The 27,989-nt window shown below is 34.0% G+C and overlaps 2 protein-coding genes across 4 annotated transcripts in view; one reads left to right on the top strand and one right to left on the bottom strand.

Moving 5' to 3' along the window:
- The window catches only part of LOC110446701 (coiled-coil domain-containing protein 33-like), a 60,585-nt gene extending 46,278 nt beyond the window's left edge, over positions 1-14,307 (bottom strand). For all 3 annotated transcript variants that reach the window (XM_021491991.1, XM_021492000.1, XM_021492001.1), the window contains exons 1-6: positions 14,221-14,307; positions 9,241-9,337; positions 5,633-5,974; positions 4,666-5,132; positions 2,972-3,138; positions 1,731-1,864 (exon numbers count right to left, since the gene is read on the bottom strand). In XM_021491991.1, coding sequence (XP_021347666.1) covers positions 1,731-1,864; positions 2,972-3,138; positions 4,666-5,132; positions 5,633-5,921 — 1,057 coding nt within the window. In that variant the 5' untranslated portion in view covers positions 5,922-5,974; positions 9,241-9,337; positions 14,221-14,307. The remainder of the gene's footprint in view (positions 1-1,730; positions 1,865-2,971; positions 3,139-4,665; positions 5,133-5,632; positions 5,975-9,240; positions 9,338-14,220) is intronic.
- A 248-nt stretch (positions 14,308-14,555) lies between these two features.
- Positions 14,556-27,480, top strand: LOC110446693 (caspase-3-like). The gene is made up of 6 exons (XM_021491980.1): positions 14,556-14,663; positions 18,057-18,150; positions 19,103-19,353; positions 20,567-20,742; positions 21,896-22,037; positions 22,449-27,480. The coding sequence occupies exons 1-6, from the start codon at positions 14,636-14,638 to the stop codon at positions 22,682-22,684; spliced, it is 927 nt and encodes a 308-aa protein (XP_021347655.1). The 5' UTR covers positions 14,556-14,635; the 3' UTR covers positions 22,685-27,480.
- The last annotated feature ends 509 nt before the right edge of the window (positions 27,481-27,989 follow it).

Raw genomic sequence — 27,989 nt, 5'->3', positions numbered from 1 at the left:
TACCTCAGATGGCTTATTCTTGGTAGATATTAAAAAATTGTATAATAATTATGATAATAATAAATCCATCGCTCACCTAGTTTTAATCTCACACCTGTAACCTTAAAATCGATCTAATATAAAGCTAAAGCAAAATATCAGTATTCATGACTACCGGTATAAGTCATTTAAAGGAACCTGTTAAAAGATTTAAAAACATTTGACCCCTGTGACCTTGAAAATGGAACAAGGTCATTATAGTAAACAAACAGTATAGCCCTTCATCTCAGCATGCAACATGCCAAAATACCACCAACCCAGACCTTTTGTTTAATGAAATTAGGTTATTTAAAGATTTATACATATATGACCAAATGTGACCTTGAAAGTGGGTCAAGGTCATTCAAATAAAAAAGCTTGTTAGCCGTTCGTCCAAGCATGCTATTGGCCAAATATCAACAATCTGGGCATCATGGTTATTCTTCAGAAGTCATTAAAATATTTTTAACATATTTGACCCCTGTGACCTTGAATATACATCAAGGTCATTCATTTGAAGACAGTTGGTAGCCCTTTATCCTAGCATGCTACTGGCCAGATATCAACATTCTAAGCCTTATGGTTATTCAGAAGAAGTCGTTTAAAGATTCTGAACATATTTGATGTCTGTGACCTTGAATAAAGGTCATGGTCATTCATTTTAAGAAAGTGAGTAGCCCTTTATCCCAGCATGTTATGGGCTAAATATCATCATCCTGCACCTATTGGGTATTCAGAAGAAGTTGTTTAGAGATTTTAACATATTTGACCCCTGTGACCTTGAATACAGGTCAAGGTCTTTCATTTGAACAAACTTGGTAGCCCTTCATGCCAGCATATTACTAGCCATATATCATCAACCTGGGCCTTTTGGTTATTCAGAAGAAGTTGTTTGAAAGTTTTTAAAAACAAGTGTCCCCCTTGACCTTGGATATAAGTCAAGGTCATTCATTTGAACAAACTTGGTAGCCTTTCATGCCAGTATGTGATTGGCCAAAAAATATCATCCACGGCCTTCTAGTTATTCAGAAGTAGTTGTTTAAATATTTTAACATATTTGACCCCTGTGACCTTAGAAATGGGCAAAGGTCATTCATTTGAACAAAATTGGTAGTCCTTTCTCCCAGCATACCACTGTCAAAATACCATCACCCTAAGCCTCTTGGTTATTGAGAAGAAGTTGTTTAAAGTAAAAAGTTTACACCAGGCGGACGCAGGATGGACGACAGACGCCGCACCATGGCATAAGATCACTTGGCCCTTTGGGACAGGTGAGATAAAGATTATGTCAGCTGCACGAGCATGAACACATTTTCGTCCTCTTGGCATCTATTTGAAATGTATTATAATACTGTATACTGGAAAAAAATTGCCCAGTCAAAACTTTCGCCCTTTGCCAGAATAACCTATACTCACCCAGTGTTAATTTTATCCTTCACATTTAATTACTGGTACTATACATATTATGTTGTTTTCTAATGTACTACAGAAACGAAAACACCTGTAGAGCATGTGACAGCACACAGGTAAGACCTGGATACAGAAACAGCTCTGCTTAACCTTTATAGATGTACTTCTTAACCCTTTCACCCCTAGGTAACTTTAGTAGACTCTACCATGCATTTATGGGGATGAGTCCATTATGGTATAAACAGTGTTGAAAGGGTTAAGGTAAGACTATTAAAAAAAATCAATACGTGTATTACACTTACCATCTTCCCCGGATTCTGCATCCGTCATGCTGATTGTAAGCATTTCCTCCCAGGAGGGTGCGTGTGTTGGGCGTAATGTTGTGTGACCTGGTGAACCGATGGCCATTTTCTTTTTGTCTGCAGCCAGATTCTTACTGAAATATAACGTTTTAGTCAGTTTATAGTATGAGGAACATTGGTAAGACATTCATACATGACTAGGTAGGGCAGAATATGTGGTAGTAAGTATATAGGTGTAACAGGAAAGAGAATAGTGTGCTTCCACGGGGGATCAAACTGCAATCCCATACTCCCTTAAATCGGACACTCTACCACTGAGCTAAAGGGAAACTCCCCCTAGCTCGAAGCTAAATGGCGACCGCAGTCATATGTACAATTAAGATCTGCCACATAGGAAATGATGCAGGATAGGACATTATATGGTGTGGTCAGTTTTTAGGGAAACAATTGTTTTGTATTGTTTTATGGCTTATCGACAATTTGAATCATCAAGGACAAAACAACATTCAAAATTAACATTCACAAAAGGAATATGTCAAACTTAAACTGACATGTTAAAATATTTAAAAGGTGAAAAAAAACCCATAAATCCCAAACAAATTAGTCATAAAATATAGCATATCTTCTCATATAGATTGATTGAATGTAAATAATCATACACAAACAGCACATAAACTATTATCGATCAAACTTTCGATAGTTGAAACATTTACAACATTTTTCAGGCACTTGTTTAAAATCAGTGCAATGTCGTGATCTGACAGTATATAAAATGGTAAGTTTATTTTATAAAGAGTTACAGTTAAATCGATATTAAGAAGGTGGTCTCTTAACACAGGTGGTCTCTTAATACAGGTTCCATTCACAAAGAAATTGCTACCATGGAGACCATTCAAACTGGTCTCTTTAACATAGGTGGCTTCTTAATATCAGTTCAGTTAATAATAATATCATAAAAATGGACAACATTAAAAGTGGTCTCTTAACACAGGTGGTCTCTTTTTTACAGGTTCAGTTCACAATGAAATAGCTACAATGGGGAACATTTAAAGTGGTCTCTTAACACAGGTGGTCTCTTAATACAGGTTCAGTTCATAATGATATAAAAAGACGGAACATTAAAAGCGGTCTCTTAATACAGGTTAAGTTTACATTGAAACTTCTACATTGGTAAACACTGAATGTGGTCTTTTTACACGAGGTGAACAAATGGCCAGATTCGACTATAAGGTAACACATACATGATGGGGTAGGGCAGTGGAGGATTTCCGTTTGGTGTCGATGGCAGACTGATGGAACCATGTACAATTACATCAACTTGCTCCTTGCCTTTTTTGGCCACATGACGATACGTCTGTCCGATAAAGAATGTCTTCCGGTCAGAATCCAGGAGATGGCCCTCTGGTAGCTAAAACAACACATATATATAAATGGTCATCAATTTATGCAGTTTCATTTCTTCAAAGCATAGAGCAGATAGTCCTCCATCACAGACAGATAATTTCTTTAACATTGAAAGCTTGTTTTAAAAGTCATATGATGTGGAATTTCTTAATTAGACACAAGGAAAAACATTTGTATCAAAGCACACAAACTTTAAGACAAACATCAATAAATTGGAAAGTATACAACAAAGAGGAGCACGTTTCATCCAGAAGGACTACAGAACAAGGGATGAGGAATTAATGACAAAACTCCTCAAGATCTACAACTTCCATCACTCACATCAAGACGAAAACAACAGAAATTAACATTCTATAAAATCGTGGAGGAGCAAATTCCATCAAAGACTTAATTCATTTCCAGCGTAGGAAAAGGAAAACACGACAACATAAGTTCCATGACTGCAAGACATCAATACCAATTCCAAATTCAATCAGGAACAATAACAGAGCAGTCATAATACCCAACAGCAACACGGAACAATAACAGAGCAGTCATAATACCCAACAGCAATACAGAAAGTACAGCAACTCATTCTTTGTGCGAACAGCTCCGGACTTGAACCACCTAGATGACATCACAGTCGAGGGGAAAGGATTAGAGGCACTTAACCCTTTCACCACTGTAGACCATAATGGACTCATCCAGATCAATGCTAGTAGAGTCTACTAAAGTTACATGGGGGTGAAAGGGTTAAAGCATCAATACCTACCAACTGGGATTAACCGAAGCTAAGTATTGCATGCATACTTAACCCATTAAAGCCATTTTGGTCTCTGTGGAGTGTATAACATCAAGATAGATAGATAGAAATCACATCCTCTCTCAAAGTTGTGATATATATCATTATGAATCTCAATCATTTAATGAGTCCTGAAGGTTTAAACTTGTTTGGGGTTTGTTGACATTGATATAAACAAGGGTCAAATTGAACTATTTTAGTCACTCGGAAAGTTTTGCAACTATGATGAAAATTTCACTTGTTAAATCAGAAACTCACTCACAAAACATTACATTCCTTCAATTAAATATAACATAAAAAAGGATCTCAACAAATTTAATATAACCAACAATCATATTAATCATTAATAATTCCCTCTTGTGGTTCATGTGACAATGAACCTAACCTTTTGCAGTTCACATTGACATAAACCTACCATCTTGAACATGTAGAAGACGTCAACTTTCTACCTAAATTTTTACATACAAGTACAACCCACAAACATTTTAACCAGTATGAACCTTCTTTGTGGTTCATGAGACCATTAACCTTCCTTCCTGTAGTCCACATTGACATGAATCTGTCTTGCAGCTCATATCATCATGAACCTTATTTTTTACAGTCCATAGGGACATGATCCTATCTTGTTGCAGTGCATATTTTCAATGAATCTACTTTTTTTGCAGTCCATATGGACATTGAACGTACCTTGTGGCAGTCCATATTTTTCATGAACCTACTTTTTTGCAGTCTATATAGACATGAACGTACCTTTTTGCCTTCATTGGCAGGGGGAAGTGTAGGGGATGATGGCAAGTGTAGGGATATATTGTCTCCCCAGGGGGAAGTACTTTGTGGGGGTTCTCGGGGAGTGGGTTCAGGTGTGGGCTCGGGCGGATCTCGTCTGGGAGTGACTTTTTTCCGTGGTGGTGGTGGCGTAACAATGGGGGTCTTAGGACGAGGTGGCAGCAACTCACGCAGAGCAAAAGTACATCGTATCCTCCCACAATGCATCTGTACACTGTCCGTGCTAACAGTACGTAATAGAGACAGAACGTCTGTGAAATGGTAGAAATCATCCCCCGGATCTACATTAGCTTTTATCCGCGGTGCATTTGGGCGGGGATATATTGCAAACTTTCCTTCGCCAACTTTTCTACTTTTTCCTCCATTTTTAGGCTGCACAAAAGCTTCGACCAGTAGGTGCACATCATGCATTTTATCATTTTTACAGAAACCTGAAAAAATTGAAAAAAGTCTGTCAGAATTGGACAAGATAGTAGAAACTTAGGAAAAGAACATTTGTTTTCTTTTTTCATTGAAATTATTGTCCTTTATCTAATTTTTAAAAAATATCACTACGATAAAAATTGCCAAACCTCCTATATACTGAAAGTAACTGCTTTCAAAGTTTATCTGAATACACAAAAAATGTTTTTATCACAATATTCTGTCACAGAAATATTATTTTTCACAGGTATTAATTTCACGACATGTAAATTTTGCAGAAAAAATTGTTACCGTGAAAAAATCGCGGAAATTAAAACCAAAAGAAGAAAAAAAAAAAAAAAAAACTTTTACAGTATTCATATGTATTATGACATACTGTTTTTCCTGATGTTGATATTGTGATATTATAATAGACCTAATTTAAAACCACTTAAACAAAAGGCTGGGCTCAACACTGATACTAAAATATATAACAGAGGATATATTCCAAAAAAGGCAAAATACAAACCTTGCGGAAGTCTAAACTGGAACTTTTTTTCCTGAAAGCGTGAAACTTTCGATGCCTCCACTTGGCTGACAGTGTCCGTCTCTGCGGCAAAAGCTGCCGTAAACATTGGTTCATTTCCTTTCCTAAGCATTACCATACTGTAATCGGTCACTTCGAGGTTCTGGACGGACAGCTTCAGGAAGTAACGGCCCTCAAGATTAAACTGACCGTCTCGGATGTCCACGTCAAATTCCAATGCCTTGTTATCCACTTTGGGTAAGTGGGATGCCAAGGAATCCATGTTGGTCATTGTCTGCAGGTATCTCTACCTAACTTTACATGTGGGTGGTATTTAACACTGATCTGAAATGGATTCATAAAAGAAACAATGTATTTCTAGTTTTGGCAGAGTTCTGTCACTTTTCTACTGTATATTAAGGCTGAAACAACATATCTTACTGTATCGTATCATGATATTTTCTTATGTATCACTTTAAATAATTTTGTTTGCCTGTATCATGATGAACTAATGGTACTGTAATCATCAATCTTTTTTTTTAAATTTAACTCTAAGAGTTTACTTGTTGTTTTTGAATCTTTCGGTAAAGATCATGTGGCCCACTGTGGAAAAGTACGAAAATCATAATTATAAAAATATTTTTTACAGCATATATAATTAAATCTATGACAAAACTTTGAAATGCTACACTCATCAATCATTATGAAGTTGACCTTTTTAGCATATACGTGTATCGTGATACATATTGTATCGTGAGCATCATACTGTGATACGTATCGTACCGTGAGGTAAGCGTTTCGTTGCAGACATGCTGTATACAGGCATTAGAAAGTTATTGTCCTGTTAAATTGATGTTTTCCCCTCAATATTCATACAAAGCCAAGTATGGTTTTCGGCCCTTTAATGGAGCTTAAAACATGTTGAAATTATTTCCCAGTGATGTTGCTGATCAAATAGAATAATGAAATATACAAAAAAAATAAAGGATCTGCTCAACACCTCAAGAACATTCCTGATGATGGCCGCATAGCATGCCAAAACATGTAGACCAACAAAGATAATCACAAAACCATTCTTGAGGTGTTTATTTTTCATTATACTTTATTAGTGAAAAGCTCTAGCAAATCCATCCCCAGATCTGCCCTAGAACGCGACCGCATTTTTTGACATGAGGAGTGTTTATGTGTTATGTCCTATTTACATTGATGGTCATTTAAGGACATGCCAGGATTTGGTGGTGGAGGAAAGCCAGAGTTGCCGGAGAAAAACCACCCACCAACAGCCAGTACCTGGCAACTGCCTAACTTAGGTCTCGAACCCACGACCCAGTGGTGGAGGGCTAGTGGTAGCAGAATGTCAGACGCCTAAACCACTTGGCCACCACGGCCTACAGAGTGCTGGATCACTTTATTTATGTATTATCGATTGAACAGTATAAACAAAATAAATGTCATGACTGGTAGCACAGTGGATCAGCTCACTGCTTTATAACTCAGAGGTGAGGAGTTCAAATCCCTATAGTGGACAGGTTTTTGTGAAAAAGATACTTGTAATGAATTAATTTCTGTTGTAAATAAATCTTTGCTTTAGACTACGTTAGCAAGGGAACTCCATGTAAAAATTAAAGGCAAACAAATTGGAACTCTTTTTTGTTGGAGATACAACAAAGACTGCTGAGACTCTACCTTAATGCTGATATGGAATGGAAGCATATTAGTTTTTATGATACTGTGGATCATCATTATTATTATCATGAATACTGTGGACTAATACTGTGAACCACTGTGTGGTTTTCAATTTTTTTGATGTCTTGGGTAATCTTTATCCACGAATTCTAAGGTCCATGAAGTAATTACAAGTTTAATATGAAGCAATTCTCCGTTTGAGTGGGTTCTCGTAATCCATGAATTCATTGTACCCACAAAATGTTGTTTTTCGGGAAACCACGGAATTTGAGCCCCATAAAAATTTTGATTTCACAATACTTTAAATATGAAATAGTACACCCTCTAAACCAACCATTATGACAATATAAGACACTTGATTTATTAATAATTTTCATATGATAATATCTTACTGGTGATGGAAATACATGCAGGACCTGATAATATTTGAAGAATATTCTGTACATTATTTAGCAGCCTTGATTTTATACCCATTTTGAATATTGAACACAAAAATACAATTTAAATTATTTAAAATCTTTACATCGCTTACCTGTTAGAAAGATCCATTTTTACGACCATCCAAACTCACAGAATTTATCGTCAATCATATTGATCACATATTAATATCATAAATTATGTTTCTAACTATCCCATTCTGACAAGAAATATTTGTGTTTCCTGTAGTTAAACTGCGAACATTTTAGTACCAAATAGCCTCCTGAGGTACGTCGGTCTATGAATAGTCGTAGACCGCAATAAGGCTGAAGTATTCAATCTAAATACAATAAATATATGGCCATAGTCTCATATACAAAGCCTATGGAAAATCAGTGAGGCGTTTGATAGCCAATGTCTTTTTAACGTACACAGCCTATTTAAATTCTTTATCAGTCCCCTAAATGGAAATAACGGTCAACAATGGTTGCACCGTTATTACGTTTATTTACTGATCGGTGTATGTGAACAATGCCGTACAAATAAAGCGATGCCCTGTCGTTTTTGCTACGACAGGTCTGTCGAAGATTCATTCATAGTGATATGCACGTGTATATATACAGGTACATTTACAGTCTTATCATTCATACATATAAGGTAAACAAAAACTTGGCACTTGTTTTAAGCATAAAGCTAAATATCTGATACCCTCCCGAGAAAGAGATTAACCATAAAACTGAAGGATTTAGATATAATCCTGTCTTCACACTTTTGACTTCTTAAAAGATAAAAAAAAATCTTACTTTTATATATTTTCCCAGATTTTAAAAGAAAACAATAATGAATATAGAAACACAATTGTTTTGAATAATTAACAAATATTTGAAGAACAAATAACAGACATTGCATAATTATGAATTAATATAAAGTTAATACAAGACTTTATTTTAACTCATTTACCCCTGAAGACACATTTGAACTCTTCCAATTCAAAGGTTAGAATAGTTTATTATGAAATTTCAGGGGTAAATGAATTAAATGCAAACACTTTGTAATTTTGTTCTGTATAAATGGCTCAACAATTTCCCAACCTTAGATCATTTCAGTCAAACTGGAAATATGTTGGTTCTTTTTCACTCCTTTTACCAAGTACATATATGTACCTAAACATATTACTGTCATGCAAAAAAGGCAAATCAATCAAATTAAAAAATCACCTTCAGAAATGGACTTATGTTGACCCCTTGTAACTGATCTAAGTAAAATTGTTTTCATAAAATGTGATGTTGTATATATTTTTCTACAATTTCTCAGAAATATTTATACACAAATCTTCGTTACACTAAACTACAAATAGTAACATTAACATTAGCCGTATGAATATGTTCAGTACTGCATGTAAACTTGATTATAGACAAAACATTTATCACACAGACAGGATTGAAGTGTTAAAATGGTGTGAAATACCCTGTGGAGTATTCTTCTGTAACAATAAAGTTTGTTCTTACCTTTCAAAAACTTAAAATTCCACCTGTTTCAGAATCAAGTGTTGTCAACGGACAAGCAGACGTAAACAAATTCCACGGCCGTCTATCCACATCCATGCTGAATAAATTAATATCACTAAATTTAATATTCGTCCATTCTGACTTAAGTAAAACAATGCGAAAAAGTTAAGAAATATGTCGATTAATTAATTTTAGATTTTGGTCAGTCATAGTTTTGTAGAATTTTTTTATTCAAAAGAGTTTCAATGTAATAATGAACTCAATTCAACCGAGAATACGCTAAATCACTATTATGAAAATACATGCACGGGATTAGGACTTCAGTGTCCCTTACAGAGTCGAATCCACTTTCACGCTTCATGAATTTTAACCATCCCGTCACTACACGCCCATTCACATATGAAAATCATATTGATAGTGATTGTTGAGTTGTCTTTGTGAATTTCAATAAAGTATAGAAATGATAGACCATTTACGTCTCTACTCTGTGTATACCAGAGAGGAAGGATGAAAGGGCCTCTATGGGTGTTAGCATGCTTTACACGATTCGGCCGTATCCAAACAACTTGCAGAGTACACACAGGTATTTCACTACATTATTGAGTTCAATTTCCAATCAAAAGCCAAGAACTCTTTATGAAAAGTTAGCCACTTGTTTGTTTGCATATATATATATGAGAATATGTACGGTAAGTGCTCTCAATTTCGTCACGTTTTTAATATTTTACCTGTATTTCAAAAGTGTTGGTGTATTTCAGTATTGATTGTTTTTATTCTTAGTCATCAATATGAAATATAACAACCCAATCAAGATTCATTTTTTATTCAGTGTAAATTTCTACATTTTTTTGGTCGAATACAAATATTTTAAAAAAAGTATCTGTCAGAAATGTTTAATTTATTGTTTCATTTTTCCCTTCTGAAAACCATGCATTATATATAACAAGGTATTTAAGTGTATGTGTCTGTGCTTCTTTAAAAACCCACCTGTATATATACATTTATAAGAAATACCTGTACATAAGGAACATTTTCTGAGATATATACTGATATGCATGTTTATGAAAAGGTAATGAACTTGTACCTGTCTGTATTACATGTAAGAGACAATTAACCCTACAAAGTTTGGAATGTGGTCTTTTAATACAGGTTCACTTCAAATGAAATCACTACAATCTGTTACATTAAAACATGCCTCTTAACACAGGTGGTCTCTTAACACAGGTAGTTTCTTAATATAGAAGTTGAGTTCAGTTCAGAAATATTCATATTCAGTTCTAAATATCTGTTCAGCTCAGGAATAAATCAATACAATGGGGACCTTTAAAAGTGGCCTTTTAATACAAGTAGTCTCTTAACACAGGTGGTCTCTAAATACAGATGATCCCATAACCAGATCTGACTGTAATATTGTGGAATAAATTTCACAAAAATTTGAAATACATATCTTTAACAATTTGACACTTATTTTGGCTTCAAATTTGAGGGACATTTACTGCCTCTGTATATCAGACTAGATTAATGCTCAATTTCTATTGATTGAGATTACCAAAGACCTACCTGTACATATCTTGGGCGTAGGATGGTAACCTTTATCAACACCACAAGAGCTCTACCTATAAGAATTTACCAATTTACATATTCTTATTACTATGAATACTGCCCTGTAAAATTCTCTTATCGTACAGCTAAACGATGTTATCTTTTTAATAGACTTTTGATAACTTCGACACTTGTTCTTTTTAAGTGCCTTGTAAGAACCCCATGCATTAGACATATTAAGTGTAAAATTCAAACAATTTTGAGTACATTTAGAATTTTGAGAACAGACATGTACTTATACATCAGAAGAGAAAATGGATTTTTTTACTATTGATCTAAGGGGCTAAATGGTTTGACTTCTAAGTAACAGAGGCTTATGTCTTAGATCTAAAGCATCCTGATTTTCAAGTGATTAAGGAATCACAACTTTGATAAATGATTTTCTACCAACTCAGTCTTTCACCAGGATAAAACATCAAGTGACTTAGTCTGTTATTGCATGTATTCTTAACCCCCTTTCACCATTGTAGACCATAATGGACTCATCCATATCAATGCATGGCAATGTCTACTAATGTTACATAGGGATGAAAGGGTTGAGTAGTGAAGGGACAAATAATCGATTTATTTTACGCTAACTTCAGATAAATCAATTCCAATTTCCCATATTTTATCATTAGAAAAACCTAAAACTATGTTTCATTATTTTTCAATTAAAATAAATGTAACAGCCAATAAAAATTAATACAAAAGTTCTTATGAACATCAGGTAAAGCCTTACATGTTCTTTGTCCTTCAGGGTAAAAGAACGTCTCTTTTATCATTGCAGTAGGAGCTGAAAAATGCACGGCCAGACCAGGTTTGAACCCAGGACCCTCCGTACTCTAGACAGACGCTCTACTAATTGAGCTACCTGGCTACCGACAATTGACCCAGTCCAGTTCAACTACATTCCTCCCTCCATTTTCTAAGTCTTCACCTATGAAGACATAACTATTTACAACCCAGGACCGGGTATCCTCTTGCCAAGCATTCACCCAGTACTTGAAACAAGGGTTGGACACAGGCACCAAATATGTATTATTTCGTAAAAATTAAAGGGGCTGGTCGGGGAAAAAATTACAAAATAAATGGGTCTTAATGCGTTCTCTGGCCTTCCAAAAGTTATACCACGGCAATATGATGGTCGAGATCTGCTTGCAATGTCCAGTTTTGACCACTGAAATCTTGGGGAAGCCCCGCATAAATTTAGCGCAGATCTATTTATATATGTCACGTGGTTGTTTCGAAATTGAGGAAGTGAAGATAACAACAATAGCACGCCATGTCAGACTCAACTAGCGGAAAAGACAGCAATACTATATGTAAATAACTGTTTTCAAAGGTCATGTATGATGCAAGTGTAGTATTCCTACCTATGTGTTGTTGTTATATATAACGGTATTGATACCTCGTGCCTGTCATGACTTTTGCTTGCATCTTTTTCTTTCGACGCGATGCTTACATTTGGCCTTGTTGATGACGCGCATGCGGTAAAATTACATCACTGATCTGGGTCAATTGAGAGTTTTAGACAGTCAGGTGACGATTTAGGATTTCTTTAATATAATTATTATTTTTACTCTTAGGGAGTGAATTTCAGCAAAATTTGAATCGGTATATTTCATAAGAAGGTATTTTAAACATTTGTATGCCATTTTAGCAAATATGACATTTTTTCCCCAACCAGCCCCTTTAAGATTTTGTCTCATTATATATAATTTAATTGTTATTTAACCAATGACTCAAGTGATATTTTGAAGGTAAATTTAAGTTAAAGTGACCTATAAACCCTTTGGGTCGGGTGCCAAAATAATATGTGAAACATTGTACACGAATGTAATTTTGATGTATGCACATGTCACTATAATAAAATATATTGTATTGTATTGTTTTGTATAGTAGGAGCAGAAAAATGCATGGCTAGACCAGTCACAGGGTTCGAACCCGGGACCTCAAAACTCTTGTCACCGACGATCGACCTAGTCCAGTTCCGCTACATTATAAAAAGATTGTATATCATAATATTCTGTACATGTATTAGTAGGCACAGAGTGTTGTCTTTTCTCCTATATGATATTTAATTTTATCAAAGTCTGTTTCCATGCTTTTTATAGAATGTCAGCAAGATAACTTATTTCTAATGCAGCAAATTTTCACTCGTCTTGATGACGACAGAATGAGTGTTTTTTTCGGACCTCTGACTTGACCCACTTTTAAGGTCACAAGGGACAAATGATTTTAAAAATCTGAAGGACTACTTCTTGATAATGACTAGTATCATAGCATGCTGACGGGATACCAAGTTTAGTTTGTTTAATTAAATTATTGAAATTGACCTAGTTTGAAGATCTGTATGATGATGATGATGGGGGTCAAATGCTAAAACACATAATATGCTGAATCTGATGAGTGAGATTATAAGTTCGTGCCTGTGAGTGCATGACAGCCTGTTCAACAGGTCACTGAAGGGAATATGTGACTGAATCAGCTTACCCGGTTATCACTGTGTGTTTACGACACCTGATATTGCTATCAGGCAGGCGGTGATCACATGAAGTTGGCTTCTGTTGCAGGTGAGGTGGGGTTTTTTAAATATCCTTACGTGATAATTATCACTTTGTGATTTTCAGCGATACCAGACGACATGTTTGTAAATCTGGAAGAAATATTGACCAATATATTCGTGAACGTTTTCTATGGTTTTAGTAAATGCTGATAATATAAGATGTTGTTCCAACAAGCCTCAAGCACATGAAAGCCTCTGAAGTAAGGAAAATACAGAAAAAAAACCTCACCTTCAACTGCAGTCCACCTCGCCTGCCTAATATCTGGTGTCGTTAACACACACTGGTTATATTACAGTTTGCCATATACAGGCCCAATAGGCCTCATTGGAATATGCAGAAAGTGTTGAATTCATAAAGTGAAAAGCATTGAAGATTATTAACCAACACCAAATACTAGAATTATTGATATTGATCTGAAGACTGATGTTAATGTGAACCCAAATACTTAAATATTGACTTTTAAACACACACAGATTTTATTCTGTCTATAAAGAATGTTTACAGGAGGTAAGGCCGTGCTCATAAAACATGCCACTCGTTAATAAAATACTTACCGGGTACATGTAGGTTAGGGCATAGGGGCCTGCATCTGGTATGTAAATATGTGAAATTTATAAAAATAGTCTTCCCTGCCCTACTATATTGTATTACAACATAGTAGGGTAGGCAGTCAGATTTACATGTTACCAGATGGAGGCGCCTGTGATTAGCCTAACAGATGTCATGGATGAGAAACTTGTAAAAAAATAAATTAATAACTAAAATAATACATAAATGTAACGTTTTCTGTTAAATATACATCTATTTGAACTCATCATGGATAAGTTACCTGAAGGACCGTAGACAAATTCGTGATATTGAAATGCGACGATGTCGATTTCTTTGAATGTCAAATTCTGGCGCCTGTCATTCTTCGGGATGTTTTGGTTGACACAGTTATGTCCCTTGTACAAAAAAATAATAATTTGATTCTTTAATTATTGGTTCAGTTTGAAGTTGAAGGAAGGATATTTTTATCCAATAAATAATATTGCAATATATTCAGAATAACAAAACATCGTTTACTGATAAATGACATTATTTAAACCATACTGAACTGTAAATATTCCGGATTATTTTTCCTATTCGGAAACTAGTATATCAACCGGAAGTTTACTCATCAAAAACGAAAATAGAAATATAGCGTAAGCAGTTACTATCGAGCTCCAGAAGTTCTTCAAGTACAATTTCAATACAGAAACACAATGGGTGACAAAGGAGATATGAAGAAAGGTAGGTACAAACTTTATTTCTCATGTGTATACTTTCAAAAATCATCAATATCTGTTATCGAAACAGAAGTTGCATTTTGAATTAGCAGTCAACGAAACGATGACGATGATTAGGAAATGATTGGTCACGTTTATTACGTATCGAGTTTGTAACTACCCTTCCTTTGTTTTTCAGAGCGAAAGCTTACATTCTACACAATTATTTGTATATGAATTTGATATTTAGATCTTTAATAATCTAATGTGCTAGATGCCATTACTAGAAGTAATACATGCATATAAATCCTACTATTTACACTAACATGCAAAACTGAAAATGTATTAATACTGTTATGTCATAGGAGCTATATTAATAGCATTTCCAGTATTTGTCTATGTGACTATTTCTAAAAATAAATTTTTAGACACCAGGTCTGATACAATTTACTATGTTTAGAAAGCTATAGAAATTGACCAATATTTTTGCAGACGAAGTCAAACTTTAAAATATTTTGAAAATGAACATTCTTTGTTAATTTTTGTGAGTAAGTGAAATTGAAAGGCACTGATTTTAATTCTGTCTTAGTTTATATTTAAACCATATATGTTTCACTTTTATTTGTACAAAGACTTGAGACTTATAAAATGTACATTTCATCCAGCAGCATTTGGCATAATGCCATTACTTTTTTGCCAATGTGTGTATACACAATAAGCTCAACTATTCATTACATGCAATGACTATTTAGTATTTACTGAACCAAGACAGCATTTTTCCTTTTGGCAGTATCTTCTTCATCGCTTAAAAACATAAATAATCCAGGGGTGAAACTTGATATTGTATATCAGACACACTTGTCGTGACATTTTCTTGTTTTCTTTGTTCAGTAATCCTCACTACGACCTTTCACCCCCGGGCTAGATATCTATCTCTGTGTATCTAATATGTATTTTACATGTATCAGTTTGTTTTGCTGGCTTTACACCAGCTGCAGGTATACCCAGTTAGGCTAGATATCTTCTTTCCCTCAACTATACAGTTTTATCAGAGTCTGAAGAAAACTCAAGTCATTCCCCCTGGAAATTATTTTTTATGTTCACAAATACCAACTGATCAAATTCTGTAATTGTGATGACTTCAGATTTTACACTTTTGTCAACAAGAACCTATAGGATGTCCATCAACTTCAAATTTGGGCTATTTACTGGAACAATAAAAAATTTCCTAGTCTAGATCTATAGTTATATGTATTTGTCAGCAATGTGTGACTTAACTGTTCTGTGAATGTCTTTTGAATCTAATTTTTGATACCCATAAAAATACATGTCTTGTCAGGGATGTGTAGTCCACTACACATCCCTGGTCTTGTTAATATGTATTTCATTGAGAATTTCTAATACAGTACCAACCATTAATAATTTGAAAAGCTTTACAAAAAGATATGTTCTTCAATATATATATTGAGGAACATAAAGTACAGGTCACGTACAGTACATATATGTATATATACACATCTGTTGCTTGCTAAAATGTACTTGTCCTGATCAACTTAAAACATCCTAATTTATCAGACTTTTGCATTTTCACGAGGTAATTTGTCACTTTCCTATTTGAGATAAGGGCCATACTGTAAAAGAAGAAACAGTTTGTGTTCGGAAATGTTCATGTTGTGGCTCTGATCACAATATGGAAATTTGCATTAGTTCTGAAATTTGTATTTTCCATATACAAAATGCATCTATAATCTATAAAATCTTTATGATATAGTCCAGAATTAATATTTGTGTACAGATATTTTTATGTTGAAGCTATGGGGTCAAAGATCCAATTATAAAAAAGGTATTGCTTGTCTAAGTCACAAAATATTCAATTTTCCTTCTACCCTTTATCAGATGGATGTACCCTTTAACTCATTCACCCCTGAAATTTCATAATGAACTACTCCAACCTTTGAATTGGAAGAGTTGAAATGCATCTTCAGGGGTGAACGAGTTAAAATGGGGAAAATGCCAAATTGGTAATTCATCCAATATGTGATGAAAAGAATAGAAAAAAGAGAGACTATTTGGAAGAATGAAAATCAAAAGAAAGTACATATATTTTCTTTTTTTCTTATTTCAATTTAAACTCTCATCATGAAGGTTTTTAAATATACTATGTGGTGTGTCATGACATGCCAAAAATAGAACAGGAACTGGAATAATTAGCTAATTATTATTATTATTACTATTATTCATTTACTTTCAGAATTAACATATTCGTTAAACTGAAGCTTAATTATCTTAGCATAAATTCCAAGTTGGTTATGATTTTCATTTTGTAATCTGAAGATTGCATCATACATACAAATGTATAAGCTAAATATAGAAATTTTAGTATATGTGTTGGTGTTTCTACCTACTACAAGAGATTGAAAATAAAGCCGCAAAGACATGCACACACAATACCATTACCTGTAGTGTATTCATTCACCCCTGAAGACACATTTGCACTCTTCCAATTCAAAGGTTGGAATAGTTCATTTTGAAATTTAAGGGGTGAATGAGTTAAAATAAAAAAAAATATGATTAAAAAAATAATGAGATAAATAAATGCTGTTTGATGTCCATAGCCATGCAAGAAAAAAATACTCAACATCTTTGTTTAGTGAATTCCAAAGTGAAAGTAACAATAGACCTAACTAAGTATTATTACACAATGTGCACACCTGTATAAATCCAACATGCTATGTGTATCATATCATATTGCTATATACCAGGTACATTATATATACAAAGTATATCAGAAACCTGCTGTTGAAAATTCTGTGAGGTTATTCCAGATCTGTTTATTTTCATTTTAAATACATGCATACAAGTCTTTTCATTCTATGACTAACAAATTCACCCCTCTGTCAGGTAATTGGTGTCAATTTGCATTAATTGTTATTTCTAAACACACCTGTGTAGTAGTGAGGCAAACAGCATTTTGTCTGTTTCCGGTTACCCTGATACAAGATACAAGAAGGTTTATTTTAAGTTGTACTATTTTTGCCCTTTTCAGCCCTTTCTGTCTTATAATTTAGACATAATTTATGTGCATACCCAAAATTACTTTGGCAATTTTCAGGGAAGCACTTTCATTGTGAAGATCACTCTCACCTTATAAAAAAAAAATAACTACATAAAAGAAATGAAAAAAAAAGATATTACCTTCCTATCTAAATTTTTTCAGACATGTAACAGGGAACAAACATGCTTTTTTGTATGGTCTGAAGGACACATACCATTATTTTATACTGTACATGATTATATGTTAATTTGATTGTTGTTTAATTCAGACTATCCCTCCAGTGTTACACGTACACTCATTATAAACATGCACACTTTAGTCCACTACGATTATACTTTATTTACGAATTGCTTCTATCTCCAGATGTGCATGATGCTAATCCCAACCCAGTGTCTGACACCGATGCCAGATACGGACAAGGTTTTGGAGGAATTTCCTCGAAGGTACAAGGTCGAAAGTAAGAACAATTCAATCATTTTGTTAACGACATTGCATACAGTTTGATCTGTGAGGATGATGGTGTTTAACAGATTATCAAATACGATAATAATCCATCATAATTTCAGTAAGATTTGATATTTGTATTCCTGGAATTCGTTTAAAGGCAGGGAATTCAGCTTTAATATCTTAACTCATCCACCCCTGAAATTTCATTATGAACTATTCCAACCATTGTATTGGAAGAGTTCAAATGTGTGTCAGGGGTGAATGAGTTGATGATGATGTCCTTTAAGTCAGATGTCGGTTAAGTCCTGTTTCACTTTTACAACCTATATGTTTTTGTCACTATATAATCAATCATAAAAACATCTTACATTCTGTATTTTCCTTTTAAATTTTGTAAAGTGTCAATTTTAACAAACAGAAAATGCCTGCTGAATGAACGCATAATCCACTTGACAGTCAACATGTACCTAACCTGTGTTTAAACCCTTAAGCCTGAATGATGCCATAAGGGATCACCGGGGCCCGGGCCAAATGATGCATAAATGCATTATGGAAGTGGATTTTTTTGAGTTTTTTTAGTTAAAAAATGTGTAAATAAGATAATTCGTGTGTAATTTTATGTAATGGGAACCATTAATGGATATTCAATATTTAATTCTAAACAGTTACATGGCTACAATAACCTATTACCAGGTAATGTCCATGTACATGTTTTTGAATTCCTGCTCACAAGAACTACCGGTCGAATGGGAGCGAGTAAAACAATCATTCCAGCAATAAGTATTATAAAGGAAATATTTTGTAATACCTGGATCCGGTGCTTTCTAATGTTATATGCACCGTTGTTCAGTTAAACAAACTTCTAATGAATCTAAAAATCAGAATATAATAAAACGATTGTGACAAACACTGGAGCATCCTCTCATTAAATAATTCATTGAGTTTGTGCTTTCCGTTTTTAGACCCGTCCAAAGAACCGCCATAATAACAGAGGCGGAACTGAACAGTTCCCGGTACAAGATGGACCACGGGAGTCGCGGGAAGGCACTCATTATTAATAACAAAGAGTTCAAGGGCAACATGGGACTCGGGGACAGAAAGGGAACGGACGTGGACGCCGCCGTCATGTACCAGAGGCTTCAGGAACTTGACTTTGACGTCACGTTAGAACACAACCTGTCTGCGGACAAGATACAACAAATTCTACTGAACTGTAAGTTACTGTTAGCACTTTAGCCATTTTATATAAACTTTATTTATTTTACAAGAATTATGAAACAAGTTATTTCAACTTATATTAATCACTCTTGTTGGCCCGGATGTAAGCGGATGTGGGGGGAAACCAGAGTTCCCGGAGAAAACCCATGTGGTTGGGCAGGTGACCCCATACCGTTTCACGTCCAATTGGGGAATCAAACCCCTTAACCCTTTCACCACTGTAGACCATAATGGACTGATCAAGATCAATGCATGGTAGAGTTTATCAAAGTTACATAGGGTTGAAAGGGTTAATAAAAGGCAAGTGGGTTATACACTGCACCACCCGACCATCCATTTTAGTCATTTTAAACTTTGGGTCTTTAAACACACAACAGTTTTGGTACGATGAGAATATAAGTTATTATGTCATCTATGTTTTTAGAAAGCAGAAATTTCAATTTCAATTTCAATTATCAATTCTAAATGCTGATACATTACATGGAGATAACTTGCTAATTATGCATCAAATCTCATCATTCTTCCTCGTGAAATAAAATATTTATTCTGCTATAAACTTAGGTGGCCAACACAAATTATGACTCAAAGGTTACGAAGGGGGAGGGCAATTAATTGCAAGACAATAAAATAACATGTGTTAGCATTTTTTCTGAACTGTATATGACATGGGTGTGCTTATTACCAGGCATGGGCTTATTGCAGGATAATTATAGAATAAAATAATAAGTGTCCAAGATCTACCAATAGTCCTTTCTGCCTTCTTGGGTTTTTTCAGTAGTCCACCTGAAGAAGCCCTAAAAGGCAGGAAGGCCTAGCGGTAGATCTTCATGGACACTTATTATTTTATTCTATATTTTCCTTCACAAGAACTTGTTTATATAAGATGAAGCAACCAAACAGAGTAACTTCCCCTGTCAAGTTATGTAATGTTATAGACTAGGTGGCACCTGAATTGGGTTTTCATTTTGTTGCTGTTTTGTAATTCCTAGGTAGCAACATCTGTAACATGTAAGCTTGGCATTGAAAAGGTCAATTCTGTTAAATGCATTAAAACATGCATAGCCTTTTATGGAATGCTCCTTTTAAAAAAGGACGTATTAATTAAACAAATATTTCACCCTAGTGAAAATACTGTAATATAGTTTAACTCGCTGGTACCCGTTTACACCTAAATGATTTCAATCGCTACTATCCATCTGTCTTTACAGTGTCGCTAGAAGATCACAACGATTGTGACTGCCTGTTTGTCGTTGTCCTGAGTCACGGCGAGGAGGGCGTGGTCTTCGGCACTGAGGGGTCGGTTGAGGTCAAGAAACTCTTCGAACCCTTCAAAGGAAACAGGTGCCCAAGTCTGGCTGGAAAACCTAAAATATTTGCCATACAGGTCAGTTACATGTGAATTTAGGTCTCCCACAACTAGATCATTTACTATATGTTATTGCTAAACGTTTGAGCTAATAGCGTTAATATTTGAAGTTCAACACTAGTGACAACTGCCTAGATTCACAGATACATACCTGACAAAGGCTTCAAAGGGCATTTTTTGGCAGGTTTAATGGTATATATTATAAGAGCGCTACAGACATCTGCTTTTGACAACCCGAAGTTTACGAGACAAACCGGTGAAGTGGGACGGGAACGCCCCCTGACATTTGACCCCATTTGACCCCATATCAATCCTCACATATTAAAATGTACTAAAACTATACCTTAAGTCCAATATCTGTAGATTTTTTCTATGTGAAATATGTCAACAACTACCTATCTAAATTACTCAGAGGCACTGTATTTAACCGGAACAAATTTTAGGTACAGATTACAATCCTATGAAACACTTGCTGATTGGCTGATTTAGTGGTGCGAGTCCTTTAATCTGTCACAAATTACATTCATAACAAATTTAATCACTACAAAAAAAATGAATTTGACCCCTCTTATTTAACATATCTGTCAACCCTCCCTTATTAGGAGGAAGACTCTCTCATTTTGACCAAAATTTAACCAATCTCCCTCGAAACTCCCTCATTCAAGTCTAAACTCACACAAACTCAAAATCTACATACGGTGGTCTAATGATCTCCTAGTTACTGTACGGTGTGTGTGTGTAGTGATCATAATAGGTGTGTCTAAATCAAATCCTTTAAACAGCTGAGGTCATTTTAGGATGTGCCTCCATGTGTGTTAATACACGTATATCTGCTGGAGCCTTCCTTTAATAGTCCAGATCTGATACCATCTTTAAAATACATTTTTGATTGCTGATCAATTGTGCGAAACTTCTGAAATCATGTATCAGAAAATCGATAAATGGGACTGTTAATTATGCTGATACTGAAAAAAGTATATATAAAAATATTTGTTCTCAGAATTTAATGTACTACTTAATGTGAACGCTTTTGATTGAAAGAAGCTGCGGTTTTTTTTTTATCAAATTAGTAAATTCTGTATATAATTACCACAGTTGACTTGTGTTATTAACAAATTAAATCTTTACCACTGATATAACACCTGCAACTAATCCCTGTTTACGTCCCCAGGCATGTAGAGGTTGTCAGTTTGACGACGGCATGGACGTAACAGTTGCTGATGCTGAGGGTATGATGGAGATTGATCAGACTGTAAGGACACAATCCATCCCCGCCGAGGCGGACTTCCTCGTCGCCTATTCAGTTGTTCCTGGTAAGTATTCTGCTCAGATTCCCCATACTTCATCTTCATCATGCAGAGACTATCCCATGCAGGAAATTCGCTATTTTATTGAGAATTTACTTGTTCTTTCGCAATTAAGGATTCCTGTACCACTTCCAAAACACTTTAACTACACATTGGAAACTATTTTTTTCTGTCAAGATTTATAGTTTTGATAAATCAATTCTGAAAAAGAAATCCATACCTTGCAAGACTTTTTTGGATCATTAGATAGAGTTAGATCAAGTTATTAAGGTCGGAAAAATACATTCTTTTTTTTTTGGACTATAAAGACCAAACCTATTTTAATTGTACCTGGTATTTTGATAGTGATTATTACAAGAAATAAAGTTTTTTGTGGAAGACGTTTTTACCATTTAATTAATCAATGATGTTCTGCAGGTTTCTACTCTTGGCGGAACTCCACAAACGGGTCATGGTTTATTCAAGCCTTGTCCGTGGCCCTGCAGGACAAGAAGCTCAAAGACCTGGATTTCTTGCGTCTGCTCACCGTCGTAAACAGGAAAGTGGCATATCAATTCCAGTCACAGACGTCGGACCCCCGTATGGCACTTAAAAAACAGATCCCTTGTATAACTTCTATGCTGACAAAGGAGATATACTTCACCCCAAAGTAACATTTCGTAGCTCATGAATTAGTTGTAAATTTGATATTGGAATGAAAAATGAAGGCAACAAACTACAACGTGTAATTAAATCTTGTACGATACTGATAAGCTTTATTGAGATACTATAAGTATGTGTATGAAAAAGTATGAACCTGTCAGTTACATGTTTTGATAAAGAAAAACTTGAAAAAGGACCTGAAAAATAAGATGGCTCATGCACTTAACTCATTCAACCCCTGAAATTTCATAACTCATTCAACCCCTGAAATTTCATAATGAACTACTCCAACCTTTAAATTGGAAGAGTTCAAAGGTGTCTGTAGGGGTGAATGAGTCAATCAGTGCTTGGTTTCATGAGGAATAGATAATCAGGGTTTTAATAAGATTTCAAGTTGCATGCATCCAACACAACGTAGGCAGAGTACATTTGTATAGTACCTCTTTCGTATTCTTGTAATATTTTTTATGAAGTAGCCGGTGAAATGTCTTTAGTAAGAGAGTATTTTCACCAACAACTGGCTACAAATGAAACCCCTGGATGGTTATTTTATTCTTGCAGCAATTCGAAACCGTTTTATTTATCAAAAGTAGTACATGAACTTTTGTCAAAAAGATTTTTCAGCGAATCTTCTCCAGAGTAAACGTATGGGTAAACTGATATTACGAAAACATTATTACAGTTTTAAATGATCATTGTGAAAACTGGTATATTTATTATATATATATATATATGTCTGGAATTTTGTCTTAATGGTAACAAATTCATTTGATTATTTCATGACATGGTTTCCTCCACCAATTACGAATTGAACAAAGAAAAATGCAGAAAAAAAAATGACCAAAAGAATTTTGTTTTGTGTTTCTGCACAATATGCTATATGTGTAAATGTGTTTTTTAAGAGACAACATTTTAAAGAAACGAACATTAAATTATATTTTCCTTGATACTGTTCTTTCTAGCTCATGCATGCTGAAATGATCAATTGTCTCATTAAGCTAAGAATAGATATTTTTTTCAAAGCCATGGTGAAAGCGTAGCGTGCCACTGGAACTATGTATACATCTACATTGTGATGATATGACGACAGAATGATCAAGCTCAATTTTTAACCCTTTCGCCCCTATGTAACTTTAGTAGACAATACTATGCATTGATATGGACAAGTCCATTATGGTCTACAGTGGTGAAAGGGTTCACACAAAAATTTTGAAACAAATTAACAGTGTTTTACTCCAATGTTGATGGGTTTTTTCTATTCATATACATGTACAATTCAGTCTGCTGATATGACCTGAACTTTTATTCAGTTTGATCTCATTAAGAAATGTGTAAGAAACCTTTTTCTTCTCCCCTTTTTTGACTTATTTTCATTTACTATACATTAGTATTTCTACTTGATATTATTTTCAGGAAATCTTTTGTACATTTTGATGTGTTGATATCTGGTAGCTCAAAAATCTGCCAGATTACCTCCCTTCATCATTTGAAAACATGTTACCGGTACTTGATAGCAAATTTTATAAATTTTGATGGTACATTTGTTTTTAATTTGTGAAAAAGGATGTTGACCTAAATAATTCTTATCATTAGCACTTTGAAAAAAAAAAAGTTTAAACATTAAAGCATTTGTTTTAAAAAAAATCCCATATACAATGATGTATAATGAATCTGCTAATTTGTTATTTTACAGACGTGTAAAGTCTTAAGAGAAATAGACGACTGCTTTATTGTAAACCTCCAGATGAAATATCACGTTTCAAGACAACTTATGTCAAATAAGTACCTTATATATAAATGTGCAAAGAAATTTGAGAAACAATTTGAAAAAGGGAGGTAATCTTGTGGGCTGCCATTATGTCACATGACAAGTGCTAAACGTTTTACAGGTTCATGAGATTGAATTTTCATAATGACAAAAAAAAATGTCAGTTTGGATTTTAAAACAAACTATTCTTGTTCTTGTTGTACAGTGTGGAAGAAGTATGATGGATGTAGATGATTTGATGTTTTATTTCTCAGATAATGTCAATTAAGAAGGGTTAAACGAGGGCGTGACTATTTAGTGTATATATGGTATTTGTCTCCTAGGTATGTTGTGTGTGCTCTTGTTGATAGATAAATATTACTTTTTATACCTTAACTATTAAATTAATTCAATAAGTATTGTATACATAAGAAAAAAATCTAACTTTGTACTAAGGATTTAGTTGTAGATCAAAATCCAAGATGGCTGATTGTAAATGTGTAAGCTCCCATAATAAAAGGCTTTTTATAATTTTTAGATTTGTTTAAATCTGTAAATTATTTTTTTATTGATGATTTGAAGATAAAAGGGATGTTTAATTCGCTGTCCATACATTTCTAGTCAAGTCTGTGTCTGCTTTCAAAGTACTGACTTAATAAATAATAAGTCAAATATTTCTATCCAATTGTATTCTCAAATCTTCTATTTCTATAATTTATTTATAAATCTTGCTAAGATACCACATTTGATTTTATCTTTAGTTTAGTGAGTATGGCAATGTAAGTGAAACAATATATTTATAATTTACAATTTTCAAATGAACAATTTTTGGATTTGTATTTTTCTTTCCATTATTTTTTTTTTTTTACATAATTGTACTTGAATCGTTAAGTTTTGAATATTGATAAGAAAGTCCATTGAAGTTGGGAGTGTTTAATACAATATATTGTATATTGACAAAAAATCACACAAACGAGTCTTGTTAATCCAGCAAATCATGTCCAGTTATTTCAATATACAGGTAGCGTGGGTTTTTTTTGTTGTTTTTTTTTATTTCAGCTGAGGGATGTACATTTTCCAGTTAAAAAATGTTCAATTAATCTTGCCATTTTTCACTGGAATTGAATGGTCTCTGGATTAACAAGATTCCAGAGTTATTGTCATTTGAGTACGATTAGATTTGTTAAAATGTTGGAACAAACATCTATTCACTGATATTAAATGCTGTGTTTCACTCTCTGATATAGCCATTGTAATAATAATTAACAGCAATACTTTCCTCTAGGTTTTCAATTTCATACTGAATATTGTTTTGCAAGACCAGAGAAATATAAAAGGGCAACAAGAACATTTTATTACAGGGAAATGTAGCATTGTTTTAACTGTAAAATGAAGTGAAGGCCATTTTTTATTTAAATTTTATTTTTTTCCACATTTTTCTTACGTATTCTTCAAAGGAAATTTTGCCAAATTCCCTAAGGATATCATACTACATTTCCACTAGTATTGATTTAGTTTATATTGTGTGTTATTGAATGTAAATTTCAAAAATGATTTATAATTTGCAGCATTTCTTCTTTATATATAATGGACATAATGGACATAATATACACATACAATATTATAACCTTATTTGTCTGGATGCTTTGGTATGCTAAATACGAAAAGAAAATTTCAAAAAATAAAATCAAAAAATATTCAGATCATTCATCAGAAAGAATTCAGTAGAAATTGTAAAGAATTTTGTTCATGAATACAAACATTTAGGAAATCAACTTTTTTCGAATGTTCAGTCAAACTTCCATAAATCGGACTTCAAAGATTCAAATTACTTGATGTGTCGAACTTAAGGAGCTGTCCGGATTTCCCCCCCCCCCCCCCCCCCCTCATATCTAACACTAATGATATACCACTTGCAAGTTGAATTTCTAGCTGGTTCGAATTATAATCCTGGTCGGATCATTATGAAAACATTGAAAATAACAACGAATGAATAAAAAAAAATATGAATAGCACAAGAACATTGAAACGTCATGCGGTCAATTTAACACCTAAGCGTGCAAATTACAGCGTATGAACCAATATAAAAATATTTCTCTATTGACTTTCAATGCAACACTTAAAGATTTTTTCTTGCCCTGTGTTCCGTCGTTTAACAATCCCATTCAGTCTTATGCAGTATATACAGGATCTCAGAGATTTTCAAAGTTCAACATTCATGATTCGAAGTCTCTGTGTTTAATTTTTTTTCTGATGGTCTCGCAAAATTTTTAAAATATTGAAGTTTAACTGTATTTTGTTCTTCATTCATATTTCATATTTCTATGCTCAGACAATCAGGATAGCAAATTCATTTGTAGCTAAAGATATAGCCTTGATTTTATTTTGCAGCGACCAAATTGTCCAGACACATATTGTTTCAGTTCGTAATATATATATTGCTTGAATATACTGCCCCAATCCTATATAATATCTGTCAATTTTTTTAGTGACAGTTTGATTTGAGTGCTTATTTATATTTTATTCACTGCCCTCAAGGTCATCTGAATGTATAATCAATGTCAACGATTTATTTTTCTCTCTCTGTTTTAACACAATTTTTGTGCTATCCTGAAAATCTACTTATAATTATTGTGACCACATAATTTTTTTACCAAAATTCCAGGAAAGATGTGGGAGAAAAATGAGTCGATCATTACAAGGGTAAAATGTCTGTATCCCCCATACCTGTGCGTGATAACCTCTTATATCAGCATACCGGTAGCGTTCACTATAGTAAAATGTTATCATATTTGAAATTAATTATTTGACTGAAAAAATATTTTGGTTGCCTACTAACATAATTCATTTTATAAGAGCCAAAAACTGAAGATTAAGTGGACGTTTCTTTTCACATTAATATCAGATCTGAAGAAATTGTCTTATTCAGTTCATTTAGAAATAGGACCATGATGTATTAGGGCTTGGTTTGATATGGCTTGAACTAGTATAAACATCATTTATTTACAAAATAAAATATGTAACTTTTCATCTCTTGTTGAGTTACCGACTCCAAAGAAATGGATTTGCTTTCATTTTGATTTGAACCTGTATTACGAGACTACCTGTATTAAGAGACCACTTGTATCAAGAGACCATTTGTATTAAGAGACAACTTGTGTTAAGAGACCACTTGTATTAAGAGACCACCAGTATTAAGAGACCACTTGTATTAATTAAGGGCCACCTGTATTAAGAGACCACTTGTATAGAGAGACCACCTGTGTTAAGAGACTACTTGTGTTAAGAGACCACTTGTATTGAGAAACCACCTGTATTAAGAGATTAACTGTGTTAAGAGATCACTTGTGTTGTGAGACTTTCGAAACTTACGACGGTAACAATAGTTTTAAAGTAAATGTCCGTGTAGACTGGAAAAATACAATATTTATTTATATATAGCAATGGTTATCCAACAATAACTAACATGTAACAATATTTTGGATAATTTATTGATCAAATGATTTCTTATCACAAAAGTTTAAAAAAACGTAACAGACCCACCGATCCAAATTGCCAATGGTTTGTAT

The sequence above is a fragment of the Mizuhopecten yessoensis genome, unplaced genomic scaffold (assembly GCF_002113885.1).
Source record: "Mizuhopecten yessoensis strain PY_sf001 unplaced genomic scaffold, ASM211388v2 scaffold357, whole genome shotgun sequence".
Classification (NCBI taxonomy): Eukaryota; Metazoa; Mollusca; class Bivalvia; order Pectinida; family Pectinidae; genus Mizuhopecten; species Mizuhopecten yessoensis.
This window is presented reverse-complemented; position numbering and strand designations above follow the sequence as displayed.

Excerpts from the sequence above, each read along its gene's own strand:
- LOC110446693 (XM_021491980.1), top strand. The coding sequence starts at position 14,636 with ATGGGTGACAAAGGAGATATGAAGAAAG. Across the intron at positions 20,743-21,895 it reads CTAAAATATTTGCCATACAG|GCATGTAGAGGTTGTCAGTT; the intron begins GTCAGTTACATG and ends TTACGTCCCCAG. Across the intron at positions 22,038-22,448 it reads CGCCTATTCAGTTGTTCCTG|GTTTCTACTCTTGGCGGAAC; the intron begins GTAAGTATTCTG and ends GATGTTCTGCAG.